This window comes from Fulvia fulva, chromosome 2 (assembly GCF_020509005.1).
Source record: "Fulvia fulva chromosome 2, complete sequence".
NCBI classification, from domain to species: Eukaryota; Fungi; Ascomycota; class Dothideomycetes; order Mycosphaerellales; family Mycosphaerellaceae; genus Fulvia; species Fulvia fulva.
In genome coordinates, this window is record NC_063013.1 from 6650963 (window position 1) to 6666345 (window position 15383).

General features: G+C 52.7%; 5 protein-coding genes across 5 annotated transcripts; 2 read left to right on the plus strand and 3 right to left on the minus strand.

The window, feature by feature from the left end:
• Positions 1 to 15: 15 nt before the first annotated feature.
• On the minus strand, positions 16 to 1541 carry CLAFUR5_03786 (putative alcohol acetyltransferase FCK4; the record flags this gene model as incomplete). The annotated part of the gene is made up of 3 exons (XM_047902934.1): positions 16 to 1262; positions 1301 to 1465; positions 1508 to 1541. 3 exons carry the CDS (start codon positions 1539 to 1541, stop codon positions 16 to 18), a joined length of 1446 nt encoding a protein of 481 aa, XP_047757752.1.
• Positions 1542 to 1987: 446 nt separating this feature from the next.
• On the plus strand, positions 1988 to 4576 carry CLAFUR5_03787 (Beta-mannosidase B; the record flags this gene model as incomplete). Its single annotated transcript, XM_047902935.1, has 2 exons — positions 1988 to 2142; positions 2194 to 4576. 2 exons carry the CDS (start codon positions 1988 to 1990, stop codon positions 4574 to 4576), a joined length of 2538 nt encoding a protein of 845 aa, XP_047757753.1.
• Positions 4577 to 5069: 493 nt separating this feature from the next.
• Positions 5070 to 7656, plus strand: CLAFUR5_03788 (Lactose regulatory protein LAC9; the record flags this gene model as incomplete). Its single annotated transcript, XM_047902936.1, has 2 exons — positions 5070 to 5305; positions 5364 to 7656. The coding sequence occupies 2 exons, from the start codon at positions 5070 to 5072 to the stop codon at positions 7654 to 7656; spliced, it is 2529 nt and encodes an 842-aa protein (XP_047757744.1).
• A 2328-nt stretch (positions 7657 to 9984) lies between these two features.
• On the minus strand, positions 9985 to 11067 carry CLAFUR5_03789 (Fatty acid hydroxylase vlmA; the record flags this gene model as incomplete). The annotated part of the gene is made up of 1 exon (XM_047902937.1): positions 9985 to 11067. One exon carries the CDS (start codon positions 11065 to 11067, stop codon positions 9985 to 9987), a length of 1083 nt encoding a protein of 360 aa, XP_047757745.1.
• Positions 11068 to 12670: 1603 nt separating this feature from the next.
• CLAFUR5_03790 (Putative elongation of fatty acids protein) lies at positions 12671 to 15212 on the minus strand (the record flags this gene model as incomplete). The annotated part of the gene is made up of 2 exons (XM_047902938.1): positions 12671 to 14227; positions 14280 to 15212. Coding segments are annotated over 2 exons (2490 nt in total), but the record flags the coding sequence as incomplete, so codon positions are not given.
• Between the last annotated feature and the right edge of the window lie 171 nt (positions 15213 to 15383).

The following is a 15383-nucleotide window of genomic DNA, read 5'->3' on the forward strand; positions in this document are numbered from 1 at the left end:
ATGCTTTCCCGTCCATCACAACAATTCAAGGTGTCGTACCACATCGTTGCAGAAGGTCTCAACAAAAGCTCGTTCGTCGTCTACGCCAAGCATACCAGGGCACCACGAGATGACAATCATAAGGTCGCCATTCTCAGCACTCGCAACGTTGACGTCAAAGGGTGTCCCGACGCCATTCGCCGACTGGGAAAAGATCATGTTGCTGACCTTCCAGGTTGGATCGCTGCCAGCAGGCGCACTAAATGTGCCCAGATTGCTCATGCCGAAAGCTGCCTTTGCAGGCTCTTCAGCATTTCTGCTGGTCCATTCCCGGAAGTTACTGAGGTACTTCAAGAGCGCCACAGACTGATCAGCAAGAGTACTTGATGCTTGAGCGAGCTTCTTGCTGGTCTCCGAGATGTCTTTCCAATCCTTGGCAGAGAGGCCCTCAGCGGCAGGATGCTGATCGTACCCTACGTTGATGACTTCGTCGACAGCTGAGACGTAGTTGGCCATCTGGTTCTTACCTGCTGGTAGACACCTTCGAAGATCGAGAGCGGTTTCGGCGATGAACCTCGTGAAGTGCTGGCCCTTTGCTTGCAGAGCTGAGGCCAGTGCTCGTGCGAATAGATGATTGAGCAGTCCCGTCAATCTTGCACCATGTTGGCGACATGTGTCCAACACTCTCCGAAGTACATCCTGTGGCGCAGAGACAACGTGCACGTTTGTTTTGATCAGTCTACTACCCTCAGCCTGCACTTTTGGTCGACTGGAAGCACCAGCCCAGGCATGAGCAGCACCACCAGCATCGGTAAGGTCTTGACTGACGCCCAAAGTTTGGGCTAGCCATGATGGGCAGTACTCCCGTACCAAAGGTCCGAGCAGAAAGGTCCAAGAGATCGTGAGGGTACCAGCAACTTCCTGTGGCGGTGGTAACATTACTGAACCGGGAGGCTCGAAGATAATACCTTCGTCATACTGCAACTCCTTCAAATTGTGTAGCGCCTGGAGGAAGGTCTTATGGAATGCTACGCCAGACATGCCACCAGCTAAGGCATGTGAGCTTGCAAACGCTACTTGGTAATGCTTGGCTGCCTGGTCGGAAGAACCTGATACAGAAGGAGCTATCCAGAGTTGCCATTGGGGACGTTGCTCATATTCGAACAATGGTCTATTGTGTGCGATCTCTAGCAGACTGATCGCGGCTTTGACATGGTCGTCTGAGAAAGCGTCCGCCAGGAAATGAACGTGCGATCCAGGTGTATTCTGGTCATCCGTGCGAGCTGAGGTTTCTCGGAATCGGCATCATGGACAACCGTACTGAGCGCTGCATGCTGCGCGATGCAATGCTTCAATGCCTTGTAGGTGACATCTATCAATGGTGGTGCCTCATGAGTGGAAACATAGGTGCCTAGCGTGACAATTGAGCCGTAAAGTCCGAGCACGTCTCTGGCAATACATCGATGTTCATTATATCCTGCATTAACTATTAGCCTTGAACTCCAAGTGCGATTCTCTCGAAGCTTACCGGCAGGACGGAGCACGTGCGTGTTGGCGGCCATGTGGTCGAAGTGAATGAAAGGACAGAAGAGCGGCACATTTGTTTACTGATAGGCGGCACTCCTTCTCTGTTTGGCAAGCCCCACGGAAACAGCCGAAGATCCGCCAACCGAGATGGTGTCTAGCCACTTTGAAAACGGAGTCAACACGACCGCACCTCCATCCTCGATGCAAATGCATCTGGCTCCGTGCCGCTGCCCTGCATGGCACTTGTCATTACTGCCGCCGTTGGCGACTGGAACCTTTGGCGCAGGTCAGGTGAATGGCGCCAGCGTTACGGTGTCTTGCCGCTTTGATCAAGGGAAGTAGAGCGCCGTAGACATCCTGCAATCCTCACCATCTCGACCATCAGGCGGTCGAGCTCCGGAGAGTGCCTACATATACCTGACACGGTGCTGCCTCTCGAGCAGTCGGGTTGATTGCTATTTTCTTTCCGACATCGACTGCAATGGGAGAAGCTCCCAAGTCATCCACCATGGCGCAAGCTCTACAGGTTGTGGACATTGCTGACGGCTGGACCTTCAAGCAGACAGACGCAGAAGAGTGGATGCCAGTGTCTCATTTTCCTACTAATGTCCATCTGGATTTAATGCATAACAAGAAGTGTGCAATTTGTACGTCCTCATACTCAATGGAATGCTAATCGTCTCATAGGATAGAAGATCCGTTCCTTGGCTTCAATGAGCTCAAATGTGAATGGGTCGGCGAGCAAGCATGGAGCTACAGAGTGAAGATCCCGTCTGCATCGGTTGCAAGTAGCGGCGTCAAGCATATCCTTGCTTTCGATGGCTTGGATACATTCGCCACAGTCAAGCTCAACGATAAGATCATCCTAGAGAGCGACAACATGTGGATTATGCACCGCGTGGATGTGACAGATCTCTTATCCTCGGACAAAGAGAGTACTTTGGAGATTGACTTCAAGTCTGCATTACTAGAAGCACGCAAGATCAAGGATGCCCATCCCGAACACAAATGGGTAGGCTTCAATGGAGATATGGCCCGACTGGCGGTTCGGAAAGCTCAGTATCACTGGGGCTGGGACTGGGGCCCAGTGCTCAATACTTGTGGTCCGTGGAAAGCAGTCCGTCTTGAGACCTATCAAGCGCGCGTGGATGATTTGCGGGTGGACTACGAGGTCAACAGCACTTTCGACAAGGTCAGTGGTACCATTGTTGCAACCATCGAGGGTGGATCTGGCAAGACTGTGGAGTTCACTGCCTCACTGAAGGGAGAACGAGTCTTCAAGCACAGCGCAGAGGTAGGGTCGGACGGGTTGGCCAAGGTGGAATTTCACATCAACAAGCCAAAGTTATGGTACCCGCATGGATACGGAGCGCAAGCACTCTATGACATTTCTGCAACCGTCACGACTGGAGAACACAAGCTCCACACACTGTCAAAACGTACAGGATTCCGCAAAGGAGAGCTGATACAGGAGCCAGACGAAGTTGGAAAGACATTCTTCTTCCGCTTCAATGGCGTTGATGTGTTCTGTGGAGGTTCAGACTGGATCCCTGCTGACAATTTCACACCTCGCATCACCAATGAGAAGTACAGGAAGTGGATTCAGATGATGGTCGATGGGCATCAAGTAATGATTCGCGTCTGGGGTGGCGGTATCTGGGAAGAAGACGTCTTCTATGACACCTGCGATGAGCTGGGTGTACTTGTGTGGCAAGACTTCATGTTCGGCTGCGGAAACTATCCGTGTTTTCCAGAGATACTCAAATCGATCGAGGACGAATGCGTATGCCAGACGAAGCGACTGCGACACCACCCTTCACTGGCAATATATGCCGGCAACAACGAGGACTACCAGGTGCAGGAACAGACGGGCTTGACATACGATTATGAAGACAAGGACCCGGAAAGTTGGCTCAAGACCGACTTCCCAGCACGCTACATATACGAGAAGCTACTCCCGGACGTGGTCGCTGCGCACACACCACATGTGCCTTATCACCCTGGCTCGCCATGGGGTGATGGCAAGATCTCCTCAGATCCAACGGTGGGCGACATGCATCAGTGGAACGTATGGCATGGTACTCAGGAGAAATACCAGATCTACGATACCCTGGGTGGTCGTTTTAACAGTGAATTTGGCATGGAAGCATTCCCGCACATCGACACCATCAAGTGGTATGTGACCGATCCAACACAGCTGTATCCACAGAGCCACATGATCGACTTCCACAACAAAGCCGATGGCCACGAACGCAGAATAGCAACATACCTCGTCGAGAACTTCCGCACTCAGACCGACCTCGAGAAGTACATCCACCTGACCCAGCTCAGCCAAGCTGAAGCCATGATGTTTGGCTACCGGGGCTGGCGGCAACGTTGGGGTCAGAAGCGCTTCTGCGGCGGCGCATTACTGTGGCAGCTGAACGACTGTTGGCCGGTGACTTCCTGGTCAATAGTCGATTACTTCTTGCGAAAGAAGCCCGCATACTACGCTGTACGCAGAGTACTAGCACCAATTGCCGTCGCCGTCAAACGCGCGCATCACGACTGGAGTGTAGTCCACGCGCGGCCTGCTAAGAGCCTCGACTACGAGTGCTGGGTCGCAAGCTCCAAGACTACGGAAGTAACTGCCACGGTGGAGCTCCGTTTCATCAGTATCGCTACTGGCAAGGACATCAAGGCGAAGGTGGTGAAGAAGGATGTCAAGATCACTGCCAATGGCACGACCGAGATTCTCAAAGGCACCATCGACAACGTCCAGGAAGAACCACATGTCCTGGCCGCGAGAATTTGGGTTGAAGAGGAGCTCGTATCTCGCGATGTGGACTGGCCTCAACCACTGAAGTACCTGGACTTCCGCGAACGGGATCTGGAAGTCGTGCCAGAGGGCGGCAAGATCACGATCAGAGCTGGGAAGCCGACCAAAGGGGTAGTCTTTGAGGAGCGAGAAGGCATTTTGGTCAACGACAGTGCTCTTGACATCGTTCCCGGTGATGAACAAGTAGTGTCGGTTACAGGTCTGGGACCAAACGACCATTCCTTAAACTGGACGTATCTTGGCGCGCCTTGAGTGTGCAGGCATTGTAGCGAAAGGAGTTGTACTGTACCGCATTGTGCACAAACATGGATTTCCTGAGATCTGTACCTCCTTGAATCGACGTAGGTAGTGATGTGTGTGTCCTATGAGCATTTTGTTTCACGCCTTTGGATCGTCGCATCTGAGGCTGACAATCGCCGCCAGAACGGACCAAACCTTCGCGCGAGATCCACTACCCTAGCACGGAGCCACGGAGCATCGTGGCCACGCTCATCTGCGGGGAGCTTCCTGTCACGACACCCCCAATAAAAGTGATGCAGGGCCAGACCCTTAGCGAGCCTCCAGGATTCATGGCTGAGAGCTTCATCAGACCCGACAATGCCAAGTCTGTGACATCGGCACCTATGCATGTATACACTTCGGAGATCTAAACGGCCGGAATATCAGCAGCATGGCCTCGGAGACATCGAAGGCAGATTTGCGAAGCGTCTTGACCTGATCGGAAGCGAACAACACGGCGGACAGGATGTATCATACGTTTCAGGCCGGGTCGACCTCAGGCGCGCCAGAGGGCGAGGGTGGCAAAGCAACACGACCAGTCGGCGGATCGAGACGTATATCAACTAGTAACGCGTGCGTGGAGTGTCGGAGACGGAAGATACGATGCGATGGAACCCAGCCATGTGGCCAGTGTCAGTGGTATCAGCATCCAGAACTATGCGCCTACTCGAAACCTGCGCAACGAGTTGTGCCTTCCAGAAAGTCAGTGGAAAGACCGAGCGATATGCACCTGCTCACTCTGCTAACAAAAGGTTGACAGGATTGTAGACAAACTTCAATCTCAGGTCGACCAGTATCACTCGGTCTTCGCTCGGCTATTCCCAGGCAAACAACTTGAGGACTTCCTCTCGCTGCCTCGGGAGGGTCTCATAAACCTCGCCGTGACACTGCCAGCATCCAACCCATCTGTTGGGAATACACCGGAGCCTCTGGGGAACATAGCGGAGATTGTGCAGAGGTCTGATGGAGCAGAAAGTCTCGAAGCACTCGAACAGGCCCCGGAACAGGATCCTGAGAACGATGAAGTGAAACGACTGAGGGACAAGATCCAAGGCATCTCGGACGATGTTAATGGCCTTTCGATCTCGATTGACAAGGCATCGACCTATGTTGGCATATCTTCGATCAACGCCGCCATGAAAGTGATCTTCAGAACAGCACCAATTGCTCGTCCCTTCATCTCAAACCGCTCGGCAGAGACCACGGAACCAAGTCGAGCAAATACACCGCCACCCTATGTACGCGATCCGGACCCGAACTATCTGCCTCCTGCAGATGTGGGCGAGAAGCTCATCGACTTCTACTTCGCACACATACATGTCTTGATGCCGATGATTGACGAAGATCAATTCAGGCACAGCTATCTCTACGGCACGAGAACAGACCCCCCCTGGCTCGCTCTCTTGAACATGGTCCTCGCGCTGGGATCACTTGCGAGCTCAACTTGCGATAACGAGGACCATATAGCTTTCTACCAGCGAGCCCGGAAGCACATTGATGCCGAGAGCTTTGGCAGCGGCAGCCTGTTCGTACTTCAGGCCCTCAGTCTGCTCAGCGGGTACTACCTGCACTACTTGAACAGACCAAACGAAGCGAATGGCATCATGGGCGCAACACTTAGGATGGCCACGGCGCATGGTCTGCACAGAGAGTACAGCGAATCGCACCGGAATAGCCCTCCCGGTGGTACAGTGATCATGAGCGGGCTTGAAGTGCCTGTTGAGATCAGGAGGCGAACCTGGTGGAGCCTGTACTGTTTAGATTCGTGGGCAAGCATCACCACTGGTCGACCATCTCTCGGACGTACTGGTTCAGGAATCACGATTCAGAGCCCACGAGTGCCAGAGCAGATGAACAATGCGCAGTATCTGGCTTCACTACGGCTGTTACCCATCATACATAACATCGGGTTCTGTAAGATCGCGACAAAGGTTCAGGATCTTCTGGCGGCGCACTCGATGATCGGGTATGACGACCTCTTCGTCTTGGACTCAGAACTCGAAAAGTGGCACGATGACCTGCCGCCAATTCTGAGGGACGTCGTTGATCGGCCCGCACGCACGCAAAGGACGAGCTCGATAAGCGGCAACTACAAACACATATCGCCAAAGCCTCCCACTTCTTCCGCATCGAACAAGAATCCGTTCGACTTCTCACAGCCACCGGAGCGGGACAAAACAGCATGTCCTGAGGTGTTGAAAACACCCCGAGCAATCATGCACTGGAGATATCAGAACCTTCGAATACTGATGCATAGACCTCTCTTGTTGGCCACGGCGCTGAGACGAACGCCATACGCCAACATGTCCACAGAGGAAAAGCTTGCCGTCGGGCGGTGCAGAATCGTGGCAGGACAAGCAATAGCTGATATCGATGCGACCTGCCAGGAAGATCTCATCGCTGGGTGGAACGCTGTCTGGCTCATGTACCAGGCGGTCATGGTGCCGTTGGTATCGCTGTTCTCTGTACTGGCACTACCTCCAGCCACGGCGAATTCGGAAAGTCCTTCGCTCACACCAGGAGGGAGCGACGCATCGGCTATTATCCCTGGAAGCGATGAAGACACCGCAAAGTGGAAACACGAGATTGAGCGGAGCATCCAGTTCTTCGATCGCATGCAGCACTTCTCAGTAGCTGCAAGGAAGAGCCGAGACGTGGTGCAGCGGCTCTACGATGCAACGAAATATGTCAGCGAGCACCACGCACAGCTCCATCAACAACAGCAAGACATGCTCAGGCGCCGACACTCGGCAGCGCACCCACAACCTCTTAACACAGATACCATGGGCGCATACGAAGCAGTAGCCGATCCCAATCACATGGCTCTGAACGCACCTGACATGGTCCAAAATTATGCCTTCATGCCGGCTCGAGCTTGGAACATGAGTCCGAACGCAGAAGCTGCGATGAACGAGTTCTGGGACGATATGATGTGGGATACACTCCCGACTGATCTGCCTGACACGAGTAACTTTGTCGAGAATATGGAGGGCGGTGAGTGGTGGCAGCAGCCGACACAAGACTGGTCTCATTGGAACGGTAACAACGTGTGACGGCGAGCATTGGAGTAGGTGTATGGTATGCAACACTATCCATGAGGAGCATCCTCTGTTTCAAAAGGGCCTACAGTACCCAGAGAACGGCACATTACGGATAAGGCGCAGATGGCGCGAACATTCACTTCCGGCAAAAGCGCGCGTTCTGCGGAGCGGTCATACGTTACTCCGGAGCTATGCTCCAACATGTGCAAGAGCCCCTTGGCCGTGGCTTTGCTTTCTCGGCAGCGAGCACCTTCGGTCGCAATGCATAACGGTCTTCACAGAAGTTGTGTACGCGACGTACGAGGTATACGACCTTTGCAACAAGTAGTGGATTCCAAGCACGAAACGACCAGTCATTGGCTCCACGAATTGCCTCATTCGGACGACAACCACGACGACGACGAGGCTCTGGCGACTGGTACGACGATGCGACAAGAGACGGCCCATGATAAGGGGATGTTGAAACAAGAATGGAAGCGATGGTCACATGCAAAGGCAGCATGCGTTGCAGCGACATTCATCTGCTTGACGCTAGTGTCGTCAACGTGGTATACATACTACATCGTCGAGTCGAGCCTACTGCAAGGTCACTGCAGCACGGTTGCAGTCAAGACTCTGGCCATCGTCAAGAGCCTCGAGATCACAAAGTCCCCATCCCTAACGACGATCGCCTCATCGTCGTCGCTCACTACCACGAAGACCTCGCCTGGACACAATAAATTAACGAATCCAACATTCCCTTCAAACTCATCTCCAAAGATGACCCCTCGAACCCCGACGACCTCGACTCCAATAATATGACAGAATCGACCTCATATCTCTACTACATGCTCAAATACTACGACTCCCTTCCAAGCACCGTAGCTTTCGTCCACGGACACGGCGATCCCGTCTTCCTCCGCGATGATGTCTGGAATTTCACAGAGTACACGGCCCCTTCTGACTAGACTATTCGACCCAGAACGGTTGTTGGAGGGCATTGATGGCTGTGAGATCTCTATAGATTGTCCCGGAAGCTGTGTCGCAAGGACATCACTTCTACGAGGAAAGAGGCAGAAGTATGTAGCCAAAGGATAACGGATGAGCAAAAGGGATGGCAAAAGAACAAGCACCCTGAGTCGAATAGTTCGAGGACTTCTGGAAAGCACATATGACATTTGGCATGTCAACCATGCTCCACAATCAGACCTCTTCTAACTGCGCCATTCGACCCAGAACGATTGTCGAAGACTGTGCAAAATCTCTCCTTGTAACAGGCTTACTTAGTGCACTTGATTGAAGAGCATGTGACAGCGTACTCATCAATCGAATCCTAGGACTCAAGGTGAGTGGTTTATGATCCGTACGGGCAAGCCGAGGTCGAAGCATAAAGGATGGCAAAAAGACAGCTACCCTGGCTCGAACAGCCTCAGGGCACATCGGCAAACTACTCGATATTTGATGTATCCGGAGAGTTCCTGCATTGGGCCCTGGCAGATACGCCATCCAACACAGAGCGGTTAGGGTGTCGAAGGCCGCACAGGATCCATCCTCATATTGAGCTTACCCATTGTATGCAGCGAATCGCGTATGACAACGTACTCTCTGCACTTCCCAAGACTTTGAACTATGCTTGCGAACTGTAGTCGATGGGAGCAAGTCAGAGATGTAGAAAAAAGAATGGCAAAAGAACAACCATCCTGGCTCGAATTGCTTGCCGCCAACACTGCTCCTCGTAATATCTTAGATATTGACAAGAGGCCATATTCAGCCGCTTTGATTGCGCCATTCAAGCCAGGAGAGTTGTCGATGAGCAATGAGAATGCATTTTTATATCCAGCTTGCGAATTGCACATGACTGAAGAGCACGTGATAGACTATGCTGATCGATCCTGCGACATCTTTCGCTAATGATACATGAGACCATGTCGACCGTGTGGCAAAAGGAATGGCAAAAGAGCAACCACCCTGGCTCGAACAGCTGTGATCGTGAAGCCAAAACCCAATGCCAGTCGGCATTTGGCGATGGCCCGTGCTGTTCCCATGCAGCCAGAAGGTGTTATGACTGCGCCATTCGAGCCAGGACAGTTGCTGGGGTTTGAATGTTTAGAAATGTACATGATACTGCGCTTAGTGAACCGTACATATGCGATGGGATTGCTCAACGGAACGTGATGTTAGCTACGACCAAGGTATGATGAAGACGGGACGTTGACAGGAAAAGACGATTCGAAGTTTTAAAGAAATTGCTCATTCTTCCTTGCGCTGGCAAGTACTGTACTGTACATTTGTACGTATCGGGGAATCACATATCCAATCCTAATCCTTTCATCCCTTCCAATCCCATTCCATCTTCATCTTCTACCACAAAGGAAAATTGAACTTATTGTCCATATCACAATTGCCCTCAACAGACTCAATTCTCTTGCCGCAAGTTCCAAAGATACGGTCCCAAAGCCTCGTCTGCTTTCCATAATTGTGGCTCTTCCTCCAGCCCTTGCGGTGGTGCAGATCATGATCCTCAATCATGAGCTCACAATTGAACGCCTTAAGGAACCATGAAGCGGTGCCTGGTGTGGTGGACCAGACACGGAGACCAGAGTGACCGAACGCTTCGGCGTAGATGATGTACTCGTGGCATACCCACCAATCGTGGAATCCCATCGGTAGCCCCAAGCCGTACCTAAGGACCACGTAAGTGGCGAGTGGAATCAAGGCAATCTCAAGAACTTCCTGCTCGTGGTCTGCGTAACTTGACAGAAGCGGTGTTGGGTGCTTGGTGAGATGATGGGTGCGGTGGTACTGCCATAGACCGTTGAGCTCGTGGCACGAGCGGTGATAAGCATAAAAGAATCCGTCCAGAACGATGGCGTACAGTCCCAGCTCTAGTGGAAGCCACCAGGAGAGGGACATGGAGTTGCTTGCGCTGTAAGCCAGGAGAACGGCGAGAGCAGGTCGAACGGTGGTGGTGAGTTGAAGGGATGAGAAGACCTTTGCGACTGCAACGTCCGGTACGTCATCTCGTTCGTGCTTGTCGCCGTCGAGGAATCCAAAGCGGTGTCCTAGTCGGCGCAGGACGCGCACTTCGTGGATAGAGTTGAGTTGCATAGCGACCGTGAAGAGGAGAAAGACAGCGATGCTGTGCATATCCCTGCCCGTTGCGGCGTTCCATGCATACTGCAGAGCGATGGGCCATGCCGCGTGGTAGAGGATCCAGACATTACATGACCATTCTGTGAGATATGGCATCTTGTCGGTCTTTGCATGGATTGGAACCTCCTTGTCATCGTCGATATGAAATACGTTCAAGAGGTTCAGAAACTTGTGGTAGAAACCCCACTGGGTCTCGTCTTTTCGCCATGTTGATTTCATCGAGTCTTTGGGTCGTCGGTCGATGGTGACTGGCACCGCTGGGGCGGTGATTGTCGTTGTTGTCGTCGACATCTTGAAGGTAGTTGGTGGTTGTGCTATGTGACCTCAAGCATCAAGTGAAGACGACAACGTTATATGTTTCTATCTTAATTTGGGAGCCTTCGGCATGCATACTTAGTCGGCATCGCACGTGAAGGTGTTTCATACAGATCGTTCTCGCGTTCGGTGGCCGGATGGGCGGAGAGTTTGTGGTAGCGTACCATTTCTGGCATACCTATGTCGAATATGGCAAGTCTGGAGCAGATCTCCTCCCTTCGAGTGACGTGAGTGGTCGTTCTCGATGGTCCTGGAGAATGACACAAAACAGTTGTCTTAACGAACAGGCCAATGTCGTCCAGGCAAGCATATTAGCGCCGAAAGGCTATGATATTTGCGTTTGGAGAAGTCTGGAGTCGAAGGGGTCGTCGATACTTGGTGGCGAGCGCGTCATGCTTGGGTTTGTTTACAGTCCCTGAGGCATCTGTCGGCTCTGCGCCTTTTGCGAGCACGAGAGTCGGACTTGCACATGGCAGCCACAAATCCCGTTGTCTTCGGAGGGGTTGTCGCCCTGGAGGACGTCTGAGCCATGTCGCTCTCGTGATCTTTCTGATAGCATAGCACAGCCACATGATACCGAGCACAAGCTTGGCGTCTTGCTGTCTCTGCCATGAGTCCCATCACCGAATGATCAGTGATCGATGTACTCCGCTCGTCATGATGTAAATGCTGATATGCGCACTCACCCCGTCAGCGAAGGCACAGCACTGTTGGTACAGTCAACTTTCAGCTTCGATCACGATCCACTCTATTCCCTATGCTGGTCAACCAGAGGCTCAAACAAGCCTGTTGATCACTACTGGTTGTGATCTGACGCCCAGAGAGTGCAGACGCGCGCACTTTCAAGCCCTACAAAACCGTGGTCTGCGATCAATAGTGTGCTCAAAGAAGCGGAACAGACTCTTGGGAGTCAGTGGAATACGATCGGGCCCAGGGTGGTGTGTGTATGCGTGACCGCGATTAGAAGATGTCTCCCATGTGTCGTGAACGGAGGGCTTTCTTCGAATTGGTTCACATTATGATTTCCTATCTACTATGTCACTACTCCCGTGAACACCTCGCTCAGTCGCTCGACAAATCATTGCCCGGACCCCTAATCCGGACTTTCATCATCGCTTGTGTGCGCGCTGAAGATAGTATCCTGCAAGGAAAAGAAGCTCGAACGCATAGAAGAAGGCGAGTCAGCGAATCTCGCTGCAAGCGGTGAATCTTCATCACCACGCCGGGACGACGGCGACTCTCCTCCGAATAGTCCAAAGCTGCCATCTCTTGAGTTGTATCTCGGCAAGGAATTCGAGCTGCCCTGTAATCCAAGTCGGAAACCCAGCGTGCTGGTGGAGCTGCTCGCACTGCGCTGTAAGTAGAACGCACGTACTGGTGATGGTGTTGCTGGTGATTGTGTCGATACTGTTGATCCTCGAGATAATGCAGGCCGCGTGCCCATCGGACTAGCATGGCTCTGGGAAGGGCCGTTCTCCTCTCTCACGTTCTCACAAGATCTCTGCCTGGTCGGCGTAGCGGGCGGTGAAAGCTTCCTAAGTTTTAGCGAAGCAGGCCGATTGGGACGCGACCCGGACCCTCAGCTCCTGCCAGACACCACGAAGGGCGGTTTGTTGTTGCCTGCCTCGGGCTTCTGCACGTTGTAGCCAGACTTGCCCATGGCGTCAGTGTCTGATGCTATGCTCGCGACCGAGTCGCTGGGGTCTGGACGTGTGGGCTGTGATTCGGCAAGGTTTGCCTCTTGCTTCGATGCAAGCTCGTTTTGCGATTCCGACGAGGGAGGAAAGTCCTTGTCACCATCGTCGGCGGAGTCAGCGCTCTCTTTGACAGCCTCTGAGTACGTCAGGCCTTCGTGTAGCTGCGCTGAGATACCGCCACCGCTGCTTGGGGGCTGATTCTCCTTGCCTTGGCTTCCTTGGGCCTCATTGTCTCGTGTAGGCTCGGTTTGGTCGAGATTCTCGTCCTGCTTAGCTGCCGACTCGCTTGAAGCTTGTGGGTTGGTCTTTGCATCCTGGGCGACCTGCTGCTTCTTGCTGTCTTCGCCGTTACCTCCATTTTTGTTGCCCTTCACACTCCCACCAGTCTTTGATGTCTGTGTGCGGCTAGCTGCAGTTTCCCGACTCTTCTTTGTGGGCGATGGAGTCCTTGGAGCGCCACCATTCCTCTTCACTGGCGAGCCAGATCTTGGAGTGGCCTGGTTCTTCTTGCTAGGAGAGTTACCCCTGGGACTACCAGTACCGTTGGTCATCTTCTTGGCTTCTTGCTTTGCCTTCTCAACACCATCCTTGACATTCTGAGCAACCTTTTCCGCAGCAGACTTGGCCTTGTCCTCGAAGTTCTGCACATGGTCACTAACCCGGCGATCTCGGAATGTGCCCTCCTTAACAGCTTGCAAGTCGCGGCGGAGCTGTTCATGCACCTTGTTGACATCGACATTCTTCGCTTTCGCCTCAGCTTCGATGATGCCATCTTCAACCTTTTTGCCTAGCTTTTCAACAGTCTCATCAGTACGCTCCGCAGCAGTACGGCCAGACTGTGTGATCTGCTTTGCAGCATGCGACGCACGGCGTGGCTTGCCGCGACCAGTATAAGCCTTGATGAAGAATCGAGCGAACAGCCAAGTCAGTGGTGCAAGGTAGAGCAGGTTGAGGTAAATCGCAAAAGCCTCGCCGGAGGTATCGATGCAGTTCGTCTTTGTCCAGTCGGTCCGCCATCTCGTCTCGTACTGTGGTGCGTGGCTGCGCTCATTGAAGTCCTTAATCTTCTCTTCGATCTTTGCAGGGATGTGTCCACCCTTGTCTTCAGTGACAAGTTGAGCAATGCCCTCAGCACCAACAGCGCGGAGTAGAAGCTTTTTTGCGAGAGCGACCAGAGTTCCGGTCGCAGCTGGCGATTCGACGACTTTCGAGATAGTGGATACAGTCTCCGATGCAGCGGAAGTGACGCTTGCGGCAGCAGATTGTATGGTGGCAGCGATTTGGTATGGGGTTGCGATTGGGATGTCGTATTGAACGAAGAGATGTGCCGCAGCATACGAAGCTCCCCACAAGAATTGTGCAATCTGCATCGTGGTGAGGGTTCGCTTGATCGTTGGGTTGACTCGGATCCCCAGGGCAGATAGTGTGAAGTAAGTGTACTGTCGGAGTGTTAGCATCGCAGCCAGTCTGTATGTTCAGTGGACTACTCACCATGAGAGCGTGAATAAACGAGTTCACGAACACGAACATCCAGATCGGTGGGCTCATGTATCGAATGCCAGCCCACATACACAGCATAGCACCAGAGTGATGATATGTCTGCAGTGTTGCGCTCCTCTTGCCCTTGGCGATAATGATCAAGGTATCGATGACTTCGTAGAACTTGCTGACATAGAACCACCAGCCCCAGAAGGCAAGACCTTCGTTCCATAGTCTGCCCACATCGGTCGGGTCTGGCATGCTATCATATCCAAGATGTATAGCCGTGTTCTTGACTTCCCAAATGTTGATTGTAGTGTTGTACGTCGCAGCATCGCCCAGTCCTCGCGGTCCGTGAATCTTGCACAGCGAATCTGCAATGCCAGCCAGACCATTCGGGTTTTGAAAGCCACCCTCAGGCCATGAGTGAACGATGGCTCTGCACATTGCCAAGAAGGTCGCCGCGGAGTAAATTGTGAGAAGCGCATTGTGGAGAACGACGAAGTACTTGAAGAGCGGTGATCGCGAAATGGCCCATGGCCTGTTGCCTCGCCTTCGGTTGTATGCATTCAGACTGAAGACTGCGACGATGTATACCGCCGCAAAGGCGAATGGTATCCATGGCTGAAGCGCAAAGTTGTAAAGGTCCTTATCGATGCCGAATGGTGCCCGGATGGTTCGTTCGTTGACTGGTGGTGGGAGAGCTTTTGGCAGATTGTCTGGGAACAAGCTGTCCCAAGTGAAGGCGAAGACAGGCTTGGTGATGTACACCTGTGCTCCAGAGCCTTGCGCCATTGCTAAAGGGTAATCGTATCGAGGAATGATCTCAACGCAAGGAGCTCTGTTTTCGGAGCAACGCGTGCACCACGCGCCTGCTGATCTTCGGGAGTCGAATTCGAATGGTAAGCGGAACGATAAGAGATGTGGTGCTATGTCGTTGATGACATGCTCGCTCCAAGAATGTAATGGCGAATCCAAGAGCAGCGTAGAAGTGGATGATGGCAGTCGAGTGTTGTGTTTCGGCGCCTAGCAAAACAGTGAGTGACGAAATGGAGCTGTTGTGGCTGGGCTGGGTCGTTCTTTCCGCAAAAACTTGCTGTGGCGCAGAATGACATC